The sequence below is a fragment of the Astatotilapia calliptera genome, chromosome 17, assembly GCF_900246225.1.
Source record: "Astatotilapia calliptera chromosome 17, fAstCal1.2, whole genome shotgun sequence".
Classification (NCBI taxonomy): Eukaryota; Metazoa; Chordata; class Actinopteri; order Cichliformes; family Cichlidae; genus Astatotilapia; species Astatotilapia calliptera.
The window spans coordinates 15,290,129-15,314,211 of record NC_039318.1 but is presented as its reverse complement, the minus strand read 5'-3'; the positions used below and the strand labels follow the sequence as shown (position 1 = coordinate 15,314,211).

General features: G+C 39.2%; 2 protein-coding genes across 3 annotated transcripts; both read left to right on the top strand.

Moving 5' to 3' along the window:
- Nucleotides 1–219: 219 nt before the first annotated feature.
- On the top strand, nucleotides 220–2,769 carry mrpl55 (mitochondrial ribosomal protein L55). 2 transcript variants are annotated; one of them, XM_026147662.1, is made up of 3 exons: nucleotides 220–281; nucleotides 784–997; nucleotides 2,056–2,769. In XM_026147662.1, exons 1-3 carry the CDS (start codon nucleotides 235–237, stop codon nucleotides 2,203–2,205), a joined length of 411 nt encoding a protein of 136 aa, XP_026003447.1. In that variant the 5' UTR covers nucleotides 220–234; the 3' UTR covers nucleotides 2,206–2,769. The 2 variants fall into 2 exon arrangements, with proteins under 2 accessions (XP_026003447.1, XP_026003446.1); XM_026147661.1 differs by lacking the exon at nucleotides 220–281 and adding an exon at nucleotides 437–557.
- A 787-nt stretch (nucleotides 2,770–3,556) lies between these two features.
- ndufa11 (NADH:ubiquinone oxidoreductase subunit A11) lies at nucleotides 3,557–10,781 on the top strand. The gene is made up of 4 exons (XM_026147663.1): nucleotides 3,557–3,683; nucleotides 6,018–6,110; nucleotides 9,536–9,658; nucleotides 10,591–10,781. The coding sequence occupies exons 1-4, from the start codon at nucleotides 3,605–3,607 to the stop codon at nucleotides 10,701–10,703; spliced, it is 408 nt and encodes a 135-aa protein (XP_026003448.1). The 5' UTR covers nucleotides 3,557–3,604; the 3' UTR covers nucleotides 10,704–10,781.
- Nucleotides 10,782–24,083: the final 13,302 nt, after the last annotated feature.

The window sequence follows — 24,083 nt, the reverse complement described above, 5'->3', positions numbered from 1 at the left end:
ATTGTCAGATCGGCATGTATGCAGCACACTGACTGCACACATACGCTGCAACACCAGCAGTAACCCTAACCGTATGTCCTTACGTTAAATAAACATCATTCATTTACCGTTTGTCGTCTGTATTCTGAATTGAAAGCTCCACACAAGACAGAATTATTCTAGAGTGCGAATTATTAAATGCGTACATTTAATAATTATTAATTAAATATATGCTAATCTGATTGGTACGCTAAGATGACTGAACACCTCGGCGATTTAAGGAGCCAACCCACCACCACCAGGTTTGACTTTAATGTCATTTTAGTTACGTCAATAACTATAAAATACTCATTTGGGAAGCATGAGTAACATCGTACCAAATCGTAACAGAAAACGAAAATCAGAATCCCCTCGCCCCGGAACGTTTTTGGGCCATATACTGTTTCACTGGGACCTTTATTATATCAACTCCTGTGTCCGACCTTCTATTGAAGAGTTTCCTGTCACAGTTTAGCAACCTTTCCAATGCTCGACATGTTTATAACCAAACTTTGTGCTTCACGTGGTTCGTTATCAAGGTTAGACTGCTGTATTAATGTTTACAAATATATTTATTTCTTTTGTTGGTTTTGTTTTTTAAACATTAAACTCTCTTAGTTCAGACGAAGAGTCATTTTCAAATTCCGTTCAATCAAGGAGGCTAATGTTAACGTTATACTTGGAAAAGAGAAAAGTGTTGCTTAGATTGGATTTGTCTGTGGCATGCTTTTTATGTGTCTGTACTGATTTTCTTTCGTCTTTCAGTATAGGCAGCTGTGTTTGGCCTTTGTTCACCCGTTCACATCGGCACGGCCAGGCTAAGCTGCTCCACACTCAGATTCCTCAGCTTAACTCTAACAGAGCGTCAGTTGCATGCTGTGGTCGGCAGAGATACGAGAGGATGTATCCTGTGATGTTAGTCCGTCCTGATGGGTCAACAGTCAGCATCAGATACAAAGAACCCAGACGCATCATAATGGTTAGTTTACCATATCTAAAAGCCAGTAATCCCCTGGCTTGCTGTTTGTCATGAGTCTTATAGATGTGCAGTCTCAAAGCAAAAAAGAAGAGATCATGTAAATTACATCATCACTGTTATTTTCTAAGACCTGTCATTTTTCAGTTAGATGACTTAATGAGCATATATGAATTAGAGGTGGGAATCACCATACATCCCACGATACGATATTATCACAATACTTAACGCACGATACGATATTATCGCAATTTTTAAAAATATTTTGCGATATTCAGATTCTGTACATAAAGGTAAACTTTATCAATATTCATTTTATCTAATATCAAAGTCTCACACTCAGTCTTTCTCTCGTTTCAGTCAGTTTTATTGTTGACAAACTGAACGGTTTTTATTACAGTCTAGTCCAACTTAACTGAATGCAACCATCTGGTACAATTATAGCTATTCTGAACTATGCAATTTATGAAAACTATGCAGCCCATTCAGCAACTGAAGAATTTAAAAGTAAATTAAAACAAAATATAATTTTACATTAAATAAAAAAGTTTTAAACTTAATTAAAACAAAACATGTCTTAAATTAAAATAAGTAAACTGTCATGTTTATTGCTGCCATAAAAAAAGTTAAACCCATTTGGACAGTGAAGGAATGTCAGGATTCTTGCTCAGAAAAAGGATCAACATGCTCTGAAGTCAGAGCACAAAAACCTTTTTGTAACAAAATATCGATTTCTGCTGTCCCTGTATCGATACATTATTAGCAAACAAAATATCACGATACTACACAGTATCGATTTTTTCCCCCACCCCTAATATGAATAATGTATGTATTTGTCTAAAAGAAATTTACAGTTAGTTTTTCCAACATTCTACTGTATACAACCCAAACCCAGCCCTCCACATGCTAATAAGAGGAAAGCAGACTCAATAGATAATAAAAAAAAAAAAAACAAATTGCTCAGGTCCTGTAGCAGAAGCCAGTGAGCATGTCACTTAATATTTTGCTTATGTGAGCTGATGTGTTGTTTTTAATTTTATTTTATTCATCTGTTTTGAAAGATGCCGGTAAATCTGTCTACTCTGTCAGAAGAGGAACGTCGAGTACGGCTGAAGAAAAGAGAAGTGAAGAAGCCTCAAAAACAAACAGGAGTCCAGTATGAAGATGATTTCAAAGTGGACAAATATAGCCACTTGTGGAAGAAGAAATAAGAGTTTTATATGCAAATGCAAAGCATACTCATACAGTATCCATAAAAAATAAGTTATGTGTCTGTGTTTTGTTTTTTGTTTATTCTTAAGTGATACTGCAAAATGTCAGGGATCACCAACTGAATTGCGATTGAGTTGTACTTGGGTAATGTCCACACCAGTTCAGTTTTTAATCCCCCTTGAAACAGAGACTTCTGGAAATACTGCTGAACTTGACAGTATTTTAGTCTGTAAGGCAGAAACAGACATTTCAAAACAGCAGACATTGATTGGCTTCTTGGATCTTAGTGAGTCCTTTCATGATTTGGCATACCCATCACATAAAAGAAAATGGCCTTGACTATGGCTACTGATGAATTTTATATATTAGTTGCTGAGCATGCTAGGGGCATTTTTGCAGTGAAAGGTAGAATTTTGTTATGCTACTACTGCATGAAAGAAGCATAGAAGGTATGTGTCCGTGTATGTTTTCAGTCATGTTGCTATGAACAGTAAAAAAATATATCTTGTTGTTTTATGTTGCTGTTTCCTTGTTTATTTTCAATAAAGTAAATTGAAAAGTTATGTAGACTCGTACCTTTTGGTTAAAAATAGAAGGGTAGGGGTTTTCATCAGGAACAACTTGAGTTTCAGTGAGCTTGTGTTCTTCCTACTTTTCCTTCCTATGATACTGTATGTTATATTCTCTGTTAGTGGTAGTTTGCAGAGTAGTTGTCAGGTGAAGGCAGTATTAAAAAAACTTGTCTGTGGGCTACTCTTGGTTGTGCTGTTGTTAGTTTGTCAGTCAGCTGCAGAGAGAAGCAAAGGTATGTTGTATAAAGAGCTTAAGAGAAAGTGTTAAGAACAAAAAAGAGAGTCTCCACTCAAACCATTGTCTGTACTTTAAACAACACTGTCATAGCCACACTGTTACAAAATGACCGTGATGTCATGTCATATCTATTGCAGGCTGACAAGTCATTTAATGAGTGATGGTGTTGGTTTGCTCAAAATTGCTGATGATTATTGGTTAGTTAGTCTAGTTAACTGTGTTTTTATTTATTTTTTTGTTAAATGTTTTCAGATGTAACATATCTTTTCTGCAGTCTGATCTTTGCAGAGCATCTAAAACACAGCGACCTGATATACTGAAGAGTATATGAAGCGTTGAGTAAATTAGTCACGTATTTCATATGCGCATCCTGTGTATTTCTTTAAAGATTATTTTATATAATTTCAGTGCAAAATATACTTCCGTAGACATTACAACTATTCATTGCAATCTAGTTATATGCTAGTGCTAGTGTACTTACTTCACTCTCCAGCAGGTGTCGACAGTGCACCAGTGGGTTCGCCAGACGCCAAAAACCACACGAGCAATTCTCGCGAGAATTCGATTTGTGTCCTTGATAAGTCCGAAATGGGGTACTGGGACCTACCGGAAGGTACAGACTGTGTGGAAAAAACATGGATTACTACGAAACTTGGCACGGCTTTAGGTAACTATCGTTGGTGACATAATTACTTGCAAGTTATGTTGTGCAGGGTCGTGAAAGCAGGTCATCTGTGTGGTGGGTTAGTCAACGCTTTTGAACTTGCAGATTAAGATTGCCTAGCAAGCTACATACGGCTAGGTTTGCTTTTGCTAAAGGATGGACCTGGGTTTCCTAAAATACAAACATTCAGTGAATTATTTAGTTAGCGGTGCGTTTGCTTCAGCTCAGCAGATAATCACGTAAACCAGTACTGTAAGATTTTTAAATTACAACCTAGAATACCTTGAGATAGTAATGGGCGATGAAACAATACAGATGAACATGGCGCCATAGCGTTTCCTCGATACAAAAATCAGACACGGTCAATATGAAGTCTGTACGTGACTGTTTTGTTAGACTACACGAACAACCAACGACCGTGACAATAGCGCCATGCTCAACTAATAGGTTGACGCACACATGCTTTGTGGAATAACCAGGTCGTAATCTCCCAAAAAATGATTGCCGATGTTTCTGTGTTTGTAATATTTTTGCTTATATTGGTAAATAGGCTTTTGACGACGTGACTTACGAAGGGGCTACATATAAAATATAGAAATGACCTGTTTCGCAACCATCTTACTCACAGGTCTCAAACTTCAATGACTTGGCGACCACTGCTGGCACTGTCATCTCATTGGAAGCCCTCTGGAGTGTTTGCGTAGTAACAAGCCTTGAACTGTACTTGCTTTTATTAAAGTTCACTGTCAAGACCAGTTTCTCACACGGTTCCAAAAAGGGGCATTACACGACTGAAAACTCTGGACAGCTCTTGCAAGGATGAAGGGAACTCTCAGAAACTTTGCAGTCTGGTCTGCTTTTCCCTGTGCCTCTCGGAACTTAGTTTTCAGTTCACTGTTGCACCGCAAGTCAGTAAGTTCATTTTGCAGCATGCTGGGGACACGCTCATCAGCTGAGAAGGGGTCTGCAAAAAGCTGGACAGTGCTCTGTCTGTTTCATGCCACACCAAACTGCTCAGCTGCTGACGCATATCTCTAGCTTTGGTTGGGCCATACATGGGACACAAACTCAGCATTTCGTCTGTCACCTCAAACTAATGATCAACACCTCTGATGAAAATTGCTGAGCATTGTCAGTACTTTCATCAAGCGCCACGGAGTGGCAGTGAAACTTCGACCTTTGTTCATAGATATTACTTGATAATGTATTATTCCGCTCTGCCACGTTGTTTGCCGACAGCAACGTTGTTGAACAAACTTTTTTTTTCTTTCTTCCTCTTCATTGAATGGCTTCCCTACCTTAGCGATTAATTGACTAATCACATAACCTGCTTTGAAGGCAGCATCAGTGTCCTTACTGGCTTTGTGGAAAAGTTCTTGCTGGGATAGTAGTCCTCTTTGTAGCTGTTTGGCTCATTTTCTCCTCTCCCTTGTTCTTTCCATAATGCTCTCCATGTTTAGTCGCATAATGACGCTTGAGATTATATTCCTTCAGAATAGCAAGTTTCTCCTTACCTAAAAGGCACATCACCTACACCCAACTCAACAAAGAAATACAGCAGTGTCCATCTTTCCGATGTCGGCGTTCGTCATCCACTTTCCTTTTCAGTTCAAACGTCTTCTGCTAATATAATACTGCTAATTCCTTGAGACCTCTGATCTTAATGACCGTGTTCTATATTCTAATAAATCTTTTTTAGCCACTTAACATGTTTTATAAAGATATTTTATTTGTTGCAATTTAACAACAGGTAGAAATACAAGGGACCGAGACGAGGTTGCGGCCATGAGCGATGCAACCGCTCTGGAGCCTTGGTGCAGCTTGATGAGCGAACCAGTGCGCTGGCCACGTCTGCATCTTGGGCAGTGGCGTGCTGCTGCACCTCCAACCAGAATTTCAGTTAGGTCGTCAGGGTCGATGAAAACCAGGGGAAAATACCCAGAGGAACGTCCAATCTCTAAGAGGTCCTCTATGGTGAAAGTAACGGAGAGGATAACAGCAAAACACGCAGTACAACAGGGTGGAAAGATGAGTGTCAGGGGTCATTTGTCACAGAAGGATTTCACAAAGGTGAAAGGGAAGGTTTACAAGACTTTAGTGAGACCTGCTATGATGTATGGTTTAGAGACTGCAGCACTAAGAAAAAGACGGGAGCAGAATATTTTCACTGGGAGTGATCAGAATGAACTGATTATAAATAAATACAAGTTGCTGTCAATTTAAAAACTCCTTCATACCAGCTGGTCTAAAGTGATTGTGATTGTCAGCCCTACAGCAAAACTGACTTTTTTTTTGTTTTTCTAAAGTTTCTTAATTTGTTTGTTTTGTGTGTTTCAGGGCTGGTTGGTTCAGCTTATCACATAGTGGCGTTCCAACCTGACTCTGCAGTGGCAGCGTTACAGAGGGCTACCAACTCAACAGTTACCATGGGTAAATGTATTGTCATTCAAAACTCCACAAGAACTTCAGTGTATGTGGTTTATGTTAAATCTGTCTGCATGTCTGAAAACTCCACTCCTTAAGGTCAGAAGCACTGAGATTTCTCCAGTTTCTTTAGTACTGGGAAGATTAGGAATTGCCGTCACTTTTGTAATGATTCACAGGTAGTGATAATGATAATAGTAATAATTATGATGATGATGATAACATTATCATCAACAACGACTGAGTAAGGTTCTTTATCTATACACAGTGATTTTCTATGATTCCATACTTTAAATAATTGTGTGAAGTAGGGCTGCACGATTTTGCATAAAATGAGAATCACGACTTTTTTGGCTTAGAATTGAGATCACGATTCTCTCACGATTTTCTTTTCCAGTATAAATATTTATTGCACTTATTAACTGCACATCAACTTCATAACAGTTGAGACTGAACATAAAAACAATAAATAAACATAAAAACAACAAATGTCTCACGTTTTGTGGTTGCCACAAAATGTTGTACTGCTTGAAATTCCGTCTCCACCGTTGCTCGACACTGCATGTATAGAGCAGGTAGCGCAACAATAGAAAAATAGTTGCGGGACGGCACTGTGTAGCGTTTGTCTAGGGTGTTGATCATTTTCCAAAATCCCTCGTTTTGCACAGTCTTGATGGGAGCCATATCTTTGGTCAGGTGATAAGTGATAGCCTCCGTAATTTCTTTGTGCCTGCGGAAGTTCAACGGGTATAGGGAAGCGCTGTATAAGGTTCCCGTTATTGATGTTTGGGTGGTTGACCGGGACGGATTTTCTCCAGTCACTTTCTCGTCATCCCTGACGTGCTCTCCGTTGTTTTTTCCCTGCTAATTTAAGCATCACACGGCACAGCTTCTGTATCACGTGGTATAAGGCTCTGCCCTCGTCATTTGTTGAGCAGGAAGAGTGAGCGCTTGTTTTCATGCAGATTACGTCCCGGATCAAAATGCGGTGCAATCGTCGTCGTCTTTTTTTTTTTTTTTTTTTTTTTTTTTTTAAATCGTTGTCATTAGGAAATGAGATCGCACATAAGCATGAATCGAGATCGCGATTTTCTAACGATTAATCGTGCAGCCCTAGTGTGAAGTGCTGCCCTGATGGCAATAAAATTCTAAGTGCAAAAAACCCTCCGAACACAACTTTTGTGGTTTTGTTTTTTAATTCCTTGAACATCACTGCACTCAATATCGTCACTTCTTTGACTAACTAATTGAATTTACAACAGTAAATTATTTTTCTAGTGCAGAAATGCCATCTGAAAACACAGCCTTAAAAGGTCATTCATTCATTCATTCATTCATTTTCTTATAGGTTTGTAAATCATAAAAGTTTTGGCCAAAGTAAAAATGCACTATATTGCCCAAAGTATTCACCCGCCCAAATAGTTGAATTCAGGTGTTTCAATAACTTCCATGGCCAACGGTGTGTAACATCCATCACTCTGGCATCCCGAGTGCTTCTGCAAATATTTTTGAAAGAATGGGTCACACTCAGGAGCTCGGTGAATTCCAGCGTGGTACCGTGATAGGATGCCGGTCACTGATAAATAGTCGACAGTCAACGGTTGGTGGTATAAGGGCTGCAATGATTCATTGACTAATTCGAGTAATTCAATTATAAAAACATCCATAAGACAAATTCTTTGCTTCGATGCTTCATTTAATACACGGCTCTGTAGCGTGCCGACGTGTTAAACGCGACTGTTTGACCCACATTTTCGACTGAAAACAGACCTGCATACAAACGTATTTAGGAACAGCATATAAATATCAAAAAGTTTGACATTGAGCGCATACACACACCCCAGAGTTTCAGCAAAAAGACTGTTAAACAGCAGCAGCAGCAGTGATGATGATGGTCTCATAGTTTAACATGGAGCTGAATATTCATTAATGCTCTTAATAACACCGGTGTTTCTTATCCAGTTAACTGATAGAATAATCATTAGATTCATTCATTCAGTCATTAGAGCTCGGCTTAGCGCCTTAGTTCCAGTGAAAGGAACTCTTAATGCTTCAACATACAAGAATTTTGGGCGTTTTCATGCTCCTAACTTTGTAGGAATAGTTTGGGGATGGCCCCTTCCTGTTCCAGTTGTGCACCAGTGCGCAAAGCAAAGTTTTATAAATACACGGATGAGCGACTTTAGCATGGAAGCACTTAACTGGCCTGGACAAAGTCCTCAACTCAACCTGACAAGCTGTGGGATGAGTTAGAGCAGAAACTGCGAGCCAGGTCTTGTCTGACCTTACAAATGCGCTTCTGGAGGAATGGTCAAAAATTCAATCTCAGGTTTGCAGTAGGGCTGGGCCATATCATACCGTTCACGGTAATACCGGTGTAATTTTGGGCAACGATAAGAAAATTAAATATCGCGATAGAATATGGGTAGAACGCGCATGCGTTGTGCCTTTGTTTTCATACGCACATCGTGGAAAAACCGCGGTGTATGAGAAGGGCGAAAGCGGATCGTTGAATGGAACGGATGAACCAGAATTGGTTTGTGAAAAAGCTGCAACTTCAGTGGTGTGGAACTGGTTTGGCTTTCGTCCGTCAGATACACAACAAAGCACTATTTTTGGTAGAGCATGCTAGCGGGCCGTCGTTATTACCGTGTTTTTTGGTAAATACGGCACACTTAAAATCAATCCTTTGATTTTTCTGACAATCGACAGTGCCCCTTATAATCCCGTGTGCCTTATGTATGAATTCTGGTTGTGTTTACTGACCTCGAAACGATTTTGTCATACACGATGCTCGAAAATCTGAAATGTTTTTGTACAACTTTGCTAAGCTACAAAGCCGCACCGCTTGATGGATTGTCGGAGCATTACGGCTACCGTAGGCAGGAGCCTCGCGGAGTGATACGTACTGTGCTTCAACATAATATTACCGTGTGTGTGTGAGTGTGAGTGTGAGAGACTTCTTTTTATATTTTGTGGATATTCTACATGGTTATGCTGAGGATATGTCGGCCAATTTCCACTGGAAATGCCTTTTGGTTAAACTGTCAGCAAGGATTTGCATTTGCACTGTTACATTTTTTTTTTTTTTATATAACTTTAATGCACATAAAAAAGCAGCTGCTTGTTTAAGTGAAAATACATTGATTTTTTTTTTGCACTAATAAAGTTGTGGAGTTGTAAAGTATTTTGTCTAGTGTCAATTATATCGTCAATTGTATCGTTATCGCAAATTTTCAAATGTATATCGTGATAAATATTTTTGGTCATATCGCCTGCTCTAGTTTGCAGTACACAACAAGGATATATTTTCTATGTTCAGTCCTGTAGTGGGTTTAGCTGTTTTAGCTGCTGATCTTTGGATCCCATAATTTTTTTTTCTTTTTTTTGGATGACTGAAATAATGAGGGAAATTGTCTTCCTGTTTTCAGCTGCCATGGGAGCCATCTTTGGAATGACAACATGTCTCAGTGCTCAGGCCCGTGAAGCTCCAGACGACCCGCTGAATTATTTTATCGGCGGCTGTGCCTCGGGGATTTTTTTGGGAGCACGAAGTAAGTATCAGTCCTGACAGATGTGACTAGACAAGAATTCAAAATTTTATTTATTTTTTTCAGGAACACAACAAAAGTTAGTCCTTTTTAAATAAAAAGTGTGATGTGCAATTAACACACTACACTCTTTAGAGCATATTTGTGCTAATGTGCCACAATAATAATCAGCTGTATAACTAAAATGAACTTGGACTGCACTGGAGTGTAATTCTAAATGACATTTTACTTGATCATACTTACTACGTCTGCATAAGTTTCAAACAGTCCTTTTTTTGTGTTACTTATTGCTGAGAATCACAGCTGTGGACCTTCTGCACTATTTCTTATAGCACAATGGATTGTGGCCAAAAGAAAAACCCCTTATTGGCCAGTATGAAGAATATATAAATATAAAATTCACAAGAATTTAAAGATATGTTTTCTGTATACTTTCTTTAAATCTTAGAGTAAGTCCCAGTTCTTTGTGTAAACTCCGCTCTGCTGCTTGAGGAAATGCTGCTTAATCAGAAGTTTAGGAATTGCAGTGACTCTTATCATCACTAACAGGTGATGATGGTAGACGGCTTGTTATGGCTAATTAAATCTGTTCTGAACATTTTTCATTTAAAGTCACAGTGGGGATGGGAACTGATAAGAATTCAGCGATTCTGATTCTAATATCAATATCTCTTATTGATTCCCTTCACGATGCTCATTGGCTCCACTTTGAGTCACCACCATCTCTAAGCTGCTTTTCAAAGACATTAATAATGTGCTGTGTGGTCAAATGTTTGTGCATGTTGGACAACCGATTTCCTTCAGGGGAAAACAAGATCATACATACTGTTAGATTCTGTTCAGTAACAGAGAAAATGTCTCTGCAGTTCTACAGTAGCATTTGGTTTGCCTAATTAAAATCATACTGTGTGCTGTGTCTGTGTGTGTGTCTCCAGCTCACAGTGCTATAACTGGTACATCTGCGTGCCTGGGTCTTGGAACACTGGCTTTCTTTACAAAAGTGGGCAAGATGGAGGGATGGAAACTTGCTGGACCACCTAAACTATAAGAGGAAGATGCCCGGAAGATTGTTATATTGTAAAAAATACCTAATGTAATAAAGTTTTTTTTGAAAAAGCCAAAAAAATGTTGGTTCATTTTTATTTGATTTCATTTTACATTTGAAAACACTTTTAATTTAACTAGCTGTTGATGTAGAAACTGGAAAAAATGTTCGGCTATAGCTGTGTCATATGGTTCTTATGTTTACAAAGGTTTATGTGTCCTTTTTTAAAAAATAGCCTGGAAGTAGCCTAGCTCCTAATAATGTCATTTATTTACACATGCCGCAAAATGTGCAAAAACATTGTATTTCTGTGTAATTTAGTGTTAAATATTATTGTTAATGACATTAACAAGCATTTTTGTTAGACAGCAGGAAAGTCGGATGGTTGCCAGAATTGATTTATTGAAAATTTGCCAGCAGTGCAATGAAAAAGCAAATCACAGCAACACTGAGTGAAATGCTGCGTACAGTACACATGCATCACCTTCTAATTTTCTACTTTTCACATATGTTTGTGGATGTTGACAGGAATTTTAACTTTTTCTCAAGTTCAAGACTCATTTCCAGTTTTTGGAAAACAAATGAAAACAAAACTGATGTAGTGCAGACTACAAAAGCATACTTCAGAAGATGGCACTGGTCACTGCAAACTCATAAAACAGGTTTTTCTGGTTGAAAGCTGCAATTCCGCTGTATAAGTAACTATTGTGTCTTTTTTATTTTATTTTATTTTAAATGAAGAAAAAAAAAAAGCAACTTCAATAAAAGTTGTGAAATCCAGCACCAACTCCCCACTTTACTGATGCTTAGTTGCAGGTTCTTCAATTCACATCAGACTTGCTAAGACTAGCATTACCAAGCAGGAAGAGCCATTCCTGAGTCAATTATGCTCAAAGGATATATAAAAGTACAAGATGCTTCCAGACTCCCAAACAATTTTTATTCAGTTAAACATCAGTAGGATGCAAAGGAATAACAAAGTACCATGCAACAGACAGGTTCAAAATATGGGAAGTGGACTAGTTCTTACAGTGGGGCAAAAAAGTATTTAGTCAGCCACCGATTGTGCAAGTTCCCCCACCTAAAATGATGACAGAGGTCAGTAATTTGCACCAGAGGTACACTTCAACTGTGAGAGACAGAATGTGAAAAAAAAAAAATCCATGAATCCACATGGTAGGATTTGTAAAGAATTTATTCGTAAATCAGGGTGGAAAATAAGTATTTGGTCAATAACAAAAATACAACTCAATACTTTGTAACATAACCTTTGTTGGCAATAACAGAGGTCAAACGTTTACTATAGGTCTTTACCAGGTTTGCACACACAGTAGCTGGTATTTTGGCCCATTCCTCCATGCAGATCTTCTCGAGAGCAGTGATGTTTTGGGGCTGTCGCCGAGCAACACGGACTTTCAACTCCCGCCACAGATTTTCTATGGGGTTGAGGTCTGGAGACTGGCTAGGCCACTCCAGGACTTTCAAATGCTTCTTACGGAGCCACTCCTTTGTTGCCCGGGCGGTGTGTTTTGGATCATTGTCATGTTGGAAGACCCAGCCTCGTTTCATCTTCAAAGTTCTCACTGATGGAAGGAGGTTTTGGCTCAAAATCTCACGATACATGGCCCCATTCATTCTGTCCTTAACACGGATCAGTCGTCCTGTCCCCTTGGCAGAAAAACAGCCCCATAGCATGATGTTTCCACCCCCATGCTTCACAGTAGGTATGGTGTTCTTGGGATGCAACTCAGTATTCTTCTTCCTCCAAACACGACGAGTTGAGTTTATACCAAAAAGTTCTACTTTGGTTTCATCTGACCACATGACATTCTCCCAATCCTCTGCTGTATCATCCATGTGCTCTCTGGCAAACTTCAGACGGGCCTGGACATGCACTGGCTTCAGCAGCGGAACACGTCTGGCACTGTGGGATTTCTGCAGCACAAACCAGCACAAACGTAGCACAAACGTTTGATACCACTTTTGTTGGATTTGGGTAATGTGGGGGGGCTGGTTGACCTTTACATTTTCATTAATATCTTTAAAACAGAAGCAGCACAAACGCTAATTTTACCTGCACAAATCTGCACAAACGTAGCACTAAAAAGTAGACCATTTTGGCCCGTTTTGGAGCAGTCTGGGGGGATGGTGACCTTTGAATGACCTATAAAATAAAGTTTAATATCTCGGAAACCGTAGCAGCACAAACGCTAATTTTACCTGCACAAATCTGCACAAACGTAGCACTAACCGCTCCGCCTATTTGCCTTTACGTTTCAAGTGGGTGGGGGGTCAGCTTCACTCTGCTAGCACGGTCCGGAGACACGGGCGCGCCCCCGCGCACCCAGACACACAGCCTCGGGCGCGCGCGGGCGCGCGCACACACACTGACCCGCCACCAGATGGCGTTTTTTGAGCATAAAAAAGTAAAAACTTTTTAATGGCTTAAAAAATAAAAGAATGCTATTTAATATATAAGAAAGTATCTAAATAATCAATTAGTTGTTTTTAGGGGGAAAAAAGCAATGAGCTATGAACTAGCATATTTTTATAAATTTCATATTTTTTATGAATATCATATTTTTATGAATATCATATTTTTATGAATATTATGTTTTTATTACTTCCTTAATTACTTCCTACTTCCGGAGCTCATGAATAATTTATTGGGGGTCATAAATCACTCGGTTTGACATAAGGGGTATAATATCACTCTCTTAGGGAGGACAGCTGAAAATGAAAAGGATGCACAAACATGAAGTGAGGAGGATGAGGAAAACACAGATGATGAAAGAAAATGAAGAGAGGGGAAGTAGATGGAAAAGAAGAAGTTTTTCAAAAAGAAAATAAAGTGAAAAGGGAGAGACTCAAAAGTATTTTTGCAGACTAAGAGGAGAACAAGCAACAAGAAAGGTTTTTTGATTTTGTCCTACTATGGTAACTCATTGACTTCTCCTCATCTGTTATATTTCTTCTGCTTCTATAGTTACTGTAACCCACAGATAAACATGTTTTGAAGGCGGCTTCAGACTTGTTCTCCTACCACAGGGAGAAAATGATATTCCACATCATTCACATATTTATTTTCACACCTCTGAAGAGGTCGGGGAGTTTTTTGACTAACTATAATGTTGCCTGCATTTCAGTGCACAGTTCAAGTTTCAGTGAACACATTCAAAGCGAGTAAATTGGTGTTTATGGTGCTCACATTATAGATGTATGGTTTTTCTACTTGGTTTTTGATGTGCTGCAGACATTTATGCCAGGTAAGCCCTGCAAAGCCCAAGTATTGCAAATGTACCCTGCATTGAGCTGCAGTGATGCAAAGCAATGCTGGCAAGCAGCTGAGATCAGTAATGAAAAGATGCATGCGTGGTGTGTAATTTGAAATGGGGGAATCAGTTCTGTTAGATGGCTGGATCTGCCATCTGTGATAATTTCCAGTTGCAAATGACTGCATGTTTGAGTTTACAATAAATACTGAAAGATGGGAGCTGCCTGGGTCCAACTGTTTGTCTTCCAGTAACGCATTACCATAACTAAGGGTAGGTGTTTTACAAATAGCACACCATATAGAAACAATATGAAAAATAAGGTTTTCTTTTCCTTTTTATAATAGCAAAAGTTTGTTTTAATACCTCATTATTATGATTATGTCTCTTGCTATGTATTGCTTCTATAAGTGGCCCCACCCTTTTTAAAAAAAACTAAAATTCCCCCAGTTGTTTTTGCATTTTTCCAGCTAATAGCACAGTAGCATAAAGAGTATGACATTTGAAAAATGTGCAAAGTGAGCTGAAATTGGTGGATGCATTTCAGCAGACAAACGTGAAGAAACCTTACCTGCCACCTGGAATGTTGGCCTTTTGTTCTATGTGAGGGGAAAACATCTTCTCTCTGCACAGTGCCCTTCATTTAAAATAATCAAACACTTTGCTGCGATGCTGAGTAACAGGAGCTGGAATTGCCTTGGTGGTGATGCTGATGTTATTTTTGCAGCTTAATTCAATTGGTTGGATTGTGTCAGTCTAATGTGATTGGCAAAATGGATGCCCTTGGACCATAAAAGGCAGCCAATACAGGCTTTAGACAGTGGCTGGGGGGGGAAGGGAAATTGTCCTCTAATGCTGTCTTGGCTTCTCTGGCCTTTGAATTTGTTGTTTGCCATAGCTGCTGTGGTATTCGGTAAGTATCTATCAAATAGCCTGGCCTCTTTAGATCATACAGCAAGGGAGTCTATTTATATGCTATAATAAAAATGCATGCTGTGACAGCGCCCCAGAGAAATGTGGTCATGGGAAACAGCTGAGGTCAAACCAACAGGAAGTGGAGAGGAGAGGACGAAGAACTCTCAAGGGACAGAGTGTAGTTTTCTTGATGGTGAACTTGTTGACTGGTTCTACTGGAAATTCCTGTATGATTCTTTACTGCTCACTTTATTTGTACTCATGTGCTGGTTTCTTCTGAGCTTTTATGTTCTGGCAGCTCTATTGGGAATATGCTAGCAGATCCCATTCTTTGTATATTAAAGAAAAATGTAGAAAAGACATCCCAGAAATTTCTGATGAGACCTTTTTCTTTGCCCAGTTGTTGTCATCTCTATCGAACTGCCTTATGAAGGCAAGAAGGGCATGCAATATATGACTTTTTCCCCCAACTTATCCAACTCCCTTAAACCTCCACCACAGTTTTCAGATTTGTTCCTAGATTTTGGGATCATCTGGAAAGACTCTGTTATCTTCCAGCAGCCATGTGGAGCCTTGTAAAATCTTTATGAGATAAACCACTCGCAATATCTGGGAGAAGCCTCAACACTTTAAAATGATATACAGCTGTTCAATAGTCTACGCTACTCAGTTGTTACACGAAGCATCTGGCTGAAAGATGCAGTGAAAAGGTCTTGATATCAGTAGTAGACAGGGTGTGGCCAACACTGGTTCACTAGCATCCTTGTACTGCACAAGCTCAGTTAACCCAGTCATTAAATTTCCAAGACTGGATGGCAAATTTTTATAGTAACCACGTAACTTCGACCTTTCTCGATCTGTTAACAAGCGAAAGTGAAATGGACAGTTTGTGAACCTCACTTAGATCAATTTCTGTTTGTTCTTGCGAGTTGCTTCACATAAGGCATGCTAGAAGAGTAGATTAAAATTGAGAACAAATTTAAAAAGCTTATGCTAGTGATCTCATAATGCGGTTTTAGAAAAAAAAAACTCTCAACGAGTTTTAAGCCTCTGGATTGTCTGCTAATGTATCATAAACTGGATGACTGGACCAGTTACCTGTGACCAAAGTGTAATAAGGTGTGTGAGTCAGAATATGTGTGTATTTATGTATTTAGTGTTTAAAACGTGGCGTCCCAGTACTCATTACTCATTTTTGTTAAACCTTAGAAAATGTCAGTTTTACCATAAAACCTTACAAAAACATTACATTAACTACACATCTGTGTAAAGGACGACCAAAACAACAGCACTGTGGCCAGTATTAGTGGCTTTCATTAGAATAATGACTGTCTACCTTTTTCCCGTGTCTCATATTTTGTTTGTTTCTCTACCAGCTGTCACAAAGATGATTTTAGTGTTCAGTAAATGGGGTATCAAGCTGAAGCTCTGCCATTTAGATAATTTGTTTGCTGTGTCTGTAGATGCTATAGGGCTACTTTGTGATACAAGTCCTTTACTGACTTTAATCATCATTAGTGTCTTGTTGCATTGTGTGGCACAGTTGTACTCATAAAATTGACTTGGAGTAATGTTTAGGAAAACAATACAGCTTGATGGATCAACTCACAAATAATGTACGGAGATTAGTTATATTAGTGTGTGTGTTTGCAGGGATAGTATAATACCATAATGAAATTGGACAGTAAAGTGAATGACTGTGCATTTGTGTATGTATGTGCACTCACACACAGAGAGAGAGAATAGGTGAGCTTGCACAGAAATGCTTTCACTGTAAGTTAATGGCCATATAGAGAATTTTATATCCGGATCAAATAAGTATTGGCTAGTTTTATTGACAGCATTTTTTTTTTTATATATGATGTTTGCACAAATGAAAAAATACACTCAGTGTTAACGTTTGCTGACGTATCCAAAAAGCCTTAAACGTACAATCAGTTGTTTTTGGAGTTTATCACTGTATTTTTTTGGACCATAAGGCGCATTAAGCGAATTAAAACAGTCAGATAAGTCAAACTTAAGTCAAACAGATAAGTCACATTCAAATAAACATAAATATTCCTGACATTGTTACTTACAGTTAATTACTGGTTGTCAGCAGATTAGAAATGCAACCCTCCTGTCTCCAGATAGCTGGATGAAGGTGAGGCAAAATGTGTTTAAATGTAGTATTTATTTTTTTCTATCCCTTCAGTAGTTAACTTCCTTCAGTATCCAGATTAAGGAGGAGTGAATATTTTTTCTGATGCCTATAATATACACTGTGTAGAGTATGTACTGTATATATGCTGGTGAGTAATATACAGAGATTACTCTCTCAAATGACCTCTATTGGGCTGAACTGGAAATAGTGTTAGACACTGAATGGAGTCCCTATACTGCGTGACTGACTCTTATTCTCTAATCTATATAATGGCACACACAGGTTAGATTAATATGGATGATGGATCCCAGCATTGGTTGATGTTGGTAGGTTCTGACAACCTTTGGGGACGTCACTGATAAAATGTAAATCCTCATAACGTCACTTAATGTGATTGGTTGGGGTGGGTGGGGGTCGCTGCGTGTGCTCAGTCACTCCGTCGTTGCTTGACAAGCTGTTAGATGTTCTGTCTTTATATGTGACATGCCACCACTCACACACACAGACATGCATGAAACACAATACCACCCCATATGTACTCTGCCACCTACATGACACAATGTATAAATAATATGATCACACAGATGATACACAATGATACTAGCTTTCAAAAAGAAAAAGCGTAATGATGTGCAGCAAAGAGAGCGATTACTCACTGTTCATCAGTCAAATGTTTCCTATTGAGCTCTTGAGTTATTCTGAATTGAGTGATTCTGAACACAGGTTACCAGAAAGGCTCCAAAATAAGAAAATTTGAAATCCAAGGGAAGCGAATACTTTCTGAATGCATTTTATTATGTTTGACTATATGTTTGACTTGTGCTCATGTGTGAATGTTAGCTTGGGCTTCTAGATAAAATGATGTGTGGTGGTAATCGGTAAGGGCGTTTTGGTTATATCAGCGTTATTCCCCAGTATCATGTTCATTTTTTAAAATGATTTCAGGGTGTATCTTGGCCCTGGCAGCACAGGCACAGACAGTTTGATTTGCATTATCAGTATCAGTTAAGATTGAGACATCATCGCTCTGGGGTGTCCTGTAGCGATACTGCTAACAGCTCATTAGAATGATAAAGAGTAAGACTGAAGAAAAGTTGTCAGTTTAATATCATACAGATACAGACGGATATCATCCAGGCACACACAGAAATTAGTTTGGTAAATATTTATCATAGTTTGCGAGTCTTTTGCACCATTCAGTCCAGCTCATAATTAATTGGCAAATTCCAGAGCCATTAGTTACACAAGGTCACTAAGCAGAGAAACACTGATTAATCTTAGTGTATGTGTGAGAAACTGCATACAGCACCAAATCCGACACTGAAATAGGCAACTTGTAGTGTTAAAATTTGCAACTTAATTGTATTATTGTATTATATGTTTAACTGCTCATTAAACACATATTCTCTCTCTCTCTCAATCTTTTTTTAAAAAATTGTGTTTTAGTCTCTGAAAGACTCAACTCTGCGTGCATCTGTGTGGTTGATCTGTCACCATGAAGCATCAGTCTATTTCCCGATGGTTGAGTCAGCTGGGACTGCCACAGTACTGCACAGCACTGGAGCAGGAATATGATGGCGTAGAGGTAATACAAGTACATGTGCACACGCAGCAGCACAACCCACATGTTTTTTAGCATCCGAGTTTTTAAATGGACTCGTGAAGCTGTTGTAAATTATATAAAACAACAAGCTTAGAGGAAAACCTCTTGAGGAAAATGATGTTTACTGGAAAGTAACCATCATTTTCTAGCGCTCAAGAAAAGGTTTTCTGTGGGTAGTTAACCTGCCAACGCTTTAGAAGTGTTTTAGTGTTGATTGTTAATCATTTTAACTATGGTATTCAGACATGGTATAGAAATGCCAAAAATGACTGAAATTGCTACCAATGAGAGCGCGGGATACCGCTGATTAGAGATCCGAATCGGTTACCTAGGCAACCAAATGGCAATCGGCTTCAAAGTGATGTGTGACAAGTGAATCCATTCCAGTATGAGCCAGCTTAAAGGACATATAATACTTTTATCATTTTTACGTATATATTTTTAGTTTTGGTAGTTCTTGTCCTAAGTTGGGTGAAAAAACAAACAAACAAACAAATCAAATACAAGAAGAACCACAAAAGGACTCCACTGATGATTTGGATAAACATTTTGAACTACAGAGGACATTTAAAAAAAAAAAATTAAAAACAGTTGTTTGAGCAGATAATGAGATTTGCATGATCATATATCAGATGTTGAGTTAATTTAAGTTGGAAGATCTATACAGACCTATACAGAGGGCACAACATCTTTGTTTCTCTAGAGAAAGTGACATGATTGATAGTAATAATATAAAAGGTGTTTTATTGTCCCCGTGAGCTGTGTGATAAATACATTGTAATTTGAATGAACTGACCTTTTTAAGTAGTCACACAATGTTTGCATTCCAACAACTGAAATAGTGGTGGTTATTAAGGCAGTTTCCCACGACTGACTACTAAAGCAGCCTTATAAAACTTCATCACCGGCCTGAATGGACAGCGATGTGGAGGCTGTTCAGCCATTACCCAACTTCATGCTGAATGGTACACAGCCTTTGGCTAGGGGACAAGATTCATGAGCCAATAAGACATGAATTATTGCGTTACCTCTAGCTAATGTTTACCCAGAATGCATCTGTGCATAGTGAAGGCATAATAGAGAAAATACAAGAAAGCTTGCGCAAGAAAAGGCTATTCTAGTCACGTTTAAATGAAAGAGTGTAGATATAAGTTGTTATGTGAAATATTTTCTCAATATTAAATGGATGAAATTCTGAGCGTGGATCTACATGTAGCTAATACTTTAGGATGTACACTGTGTATTTTTTTTTTTCAGTGTAAAGGAAAGTCTCTGTAAGGTCTGACATATATATACTTAAGGTGATGGTGAGGAGTTGTTTGCACTTCTTGTTACACTCTAATTGCTGTTATGGGAGGATAAAACTAAGAACTATCCCCTACCTCTTTCTTGACCATCCTCCATTCATAATGAAGTCAGTGCAGTGTTGCTAACCTTCCTATTCATATTAGAACAACAACATGAGGTTCAGTGCCTCTGAGCCATCCATGCTTGTGAAAACAAACCTAACTAAACTAACATCATTAACACAGCCTTTGCCAGTGTTGGGGTCATTATTCCAAAAAAGTAATGTATTACATGCTACTTCTTACTGTTCTTGCAGTATGTTACTTAAAGAGAAAGTAATTTGTTACACTACTAGTTACATTACTTTCTCGTTACTCCGTGAATTGACCTAAAATGCATCGTCATGTAATTACCAGCTAATAACATAAAGGTTGGGTTACAGTTCCACACACCACCACAAATCTCTCTGCTAATGTAGACGCACATAGAGCTTTCTTTTAAGGTTTACATAATAAGAAAGCTGACAACACAACATGAAAACATCCCTAATAGACTTTAAAGCCATTGTGATTCTACTTTAGAAACATGCACAGGTAGAAATGGAGAATGGAAGTCTGGCTGTATGTCAATGCCTTTGTTGAAGTTCAGCGTCTGGGTGCTGGGCTGCGATTAGCATGAACTCAGCTTTATCGTCTTTCTGGGTTCTTTGCTATCTTTGTGTTAGCAATATAATGTTGTTGTTTCTGTACTTGATGCTGTTAGCACTTAACCGTCACACTCTTATCCTTTCTAAGTATGTACTTTGATTATAGTAACACGTTAAACCCAAAACTTCTTGCTGCAGTAATGTTTTTTTTAATATCTGCCTGGATGTTGGATGTTTGCTTGGGTTCTCTCCGCTTCCTCCCACAGTCCAAAGACATGCAGTTAGTGGGGTTAGATTAATAGGCCATTCTAAATTGTCCATAGGTGTGAATGTGAGTGTGGATGGTTGTCTGTCTCTGTGTTAGCCCTGCAACAGACTGGTGAGCTGTCCAGTGTGCACCCTGCCTCTCAGCCTAAGCCCCCCTCCAGCCCCGCCGTGACCCTGAAAAAGGATAAGAGGAAGAGAATGGATGCATGTATTATAGATTTTGAGGTGATGATGATTCTTGATTTCTCTTGATTATCCCCAAAACTACAGTTAACAGTTAACGTACAGCATTTAGTTAGAGAACATGGATGTTGTCTTTCTCAGCCCCACCTTATAATTTAACCTGTGTCTCCACTGGAGATAGAAGTGCTGCTTTTTTAAAATTTTCTGCCACGTGATTCAAATGTCAAAGAGTTTGACATTTAAATTCAACAGGCCATTTTATTACCAAAAATATCGATTCCTGCAGGATTTTAAAAAATTCCAGATCACTGCGCCACAGTGAGATGTTTAATGTCCGGAAACATCCCCACATCTCTGCTTGTCTTTTCATGTACTTGCACCTTCATTGTTGAAATAACATTTACGCTGGCAAAACCAACATCCACAACTGCTATGTCAACTCTCCACAGGACTGGTATGGGAGTTCATATTGTTGTTCAGCTCTGCGTGATGTGGAAAACAGAGAAAAAAGAAAACATGTCAACTTGCTGTTCCATGCAGACGGAGATGAGAAAGACAGGAGAGGGAGGGAGAGATTCTGAGATAGAGAGACAGACAGAAAGACTTATCTCTCTCTCTCGCTCCCCCTCATGCACACACCTTGAACTGTGTGTGTGTGATGAGCTGAACAAATGTAGTATCTTTCTTGACTTGCCAACATGTTATTATTGAGCTGTTTAGGCATGTTGAGCCCAGTGACCATCTGTCACATGTGTTGTATGCACCTTGATAAACTCAGGTTCATCTCTTGTAATTTTCTTTTTTTCCCTTTTGTTTTTCGTGTGTGTGTGTGTGTGTGTGTGTGTGTGTGTGTGTGTGTGTGTGTGTGTGTGTGCACTTTTGTGCACGGATGAGGCAGAGTTGGTTTGTGTGCATGTATTTGGCTACTTGTGGATGCAGGTGAGCAGTTTCTTACTTGCAGTGTGCTTGTGCGCCCTTTCACTGTGATTTTAATTTGTCTGTGTGTGTTTACATTCATGGGTGCCCACTGCATGCTCAGAGTCTAAATAGAGCAGTGTTTGTCATGAGCCATGAGAATAGTCATATTGTTGAGCAATCAGAACAAAAAGCCCTTGGTCTGAGCTCAGAGCAGCGTGTGATGACACACTGTGTCACATGTACATGTCTGTGTGTGTTGTGGGTTTTTTTTTTTCCGTTTGGTTACAAGCGTACTATAGAAGGTTGGGTTATGGTTCAAAGATTTGGTAGGTCTCTACTTCAAAGGTCATGTAAGTTAATAACACAGCGAGTGTGGAAGTGTGGCAGGGTGTGTGTTAAGACAGTGTAATGACAGCAGCAGGATGAGAGGTGGAGATGACACATTGGAAGATAAGAGGTCACTTGTGGTCTCAGCCTTTTTATTATGCACTGCTTTCTGAAAATCTTGTGAATGCCATAACTCAAGATGGAAGTCATCTAGGATCTTCAAATACAGGGAGTTCAGAATTATTAGGCAAATGAGTATTTTGTCCACATCATCCTCTTCATGCATGTTGTCTTACTCCAAGCTGTATAGGCTCGAAAGCCTACTACCAATTAACACATACTGTGTGAAAAAGGTGACTGAAAAGGAAAAACTTAATGCATCATGGGAGTCCCCCAGCAGCCTATGCCTATTGCAGCATAACTAAGGGAGGATTCAGGGTCACCTGGTCCAGCCCTAACTATATGCTTTACCAAAAAGGAAAGTTTTAAATCTAATCTTAAAAGTAGAGATAGTGTCTGTCTCCTGAATCCAAACTGGAAGCTGGTTCCAGAGAAGAGGTGCCTGAAAACTGAAGGCTCTCCCTCCCATTCTACTTTTTCATAGCAATGGCTATGAAAACAGGAATTGCAATGAGCAATGTGTGAGCTAGCATCGCAGTTTTGGTATAAACTTTAATGCACCATTTATTAAAGTTTACAGTGCCTCTAAGCATCACAAGTATATGCATCAATACGTGTAATGTTATCATAGACCAACACAGAGGTCACAGGGAGTCCTAAAATAAATAATATACAGGACTAATAGCAGGTTGTATGTGACAAGCCTGGTTTGATGCAGATGTAGAGGATTGTATGAAAACATCATCCTAAAATGAAAAAAATTATAATGGAATGAGTTTGATTTAGAGTGTTTATAAAATGAAGGGGAGGAGCAGGAACAATCCAGCATCAGAATAAAGATTACACCACCATGGATGGAAGATGTTTCTATGAACAGCTTTGCACATCACTGTCTACACGTTTACCTCCATAAGGTGTTGTGTTACTGGTGTTAGAATAGAATTAGAATTCAACTTTATTGTCATTGCACATGCACAGGTACAGGGCAACGAAATGCAGTTTGCATCCATCCATTCCTCAAGAAGAAGAGGCGCTGGTGAGCCTTCTTGACCAGCTTGGAGCAGTTGGTCGTCCAGGTGAGATCCTCGGAGATATGGACTCCCAGGAACTTGAAGCTGCTCACACGCTCCACAGCCGTCCCCTTAATGTGGATGGGTGGATGTGGGTCAGCATTCCTCCTGTAGTCCACGATGAGCTCCTTGGTCTTCTCGGTGTTAAGCAGCAGGTTGTTTGTGTCGCACCACTCAGCCAGACGATCCACCTCCTCCCTGTAGGCGGCCTCATCGTTGTCACTGATGAGGCCAATCACCGTGGTGTCATCTGCAAACTTAATGATGGTGTTGGAACCATCAGCAGGTCTGCAGTCGTGGGTGAAGAGGGAGTAGAGGAAAGGGCTCATCACACAGCCTTGTGGTACACCGGTGTTGCTTCATACTTCATGTTGTGCAGGTTGGGGGATCTGATGTCCCTCTATAAGGGGGACTGCACAGCATTTTTATGCTTTCCCCCCTCTCCCACATCTTGAACCAATGTCCCACATTTTACAGGCTCTGCAGGACATCCACCTTTCTAAACACTGGATTTTCCTCAGTACATATAAAGTTGGTGCTTTTATCATGAACAAATATATCATTCTGTGCAATATAGTGGAAAATACCACGAAGCAGATGACATATATACTGAGAAATAGAGTTATTTTTCA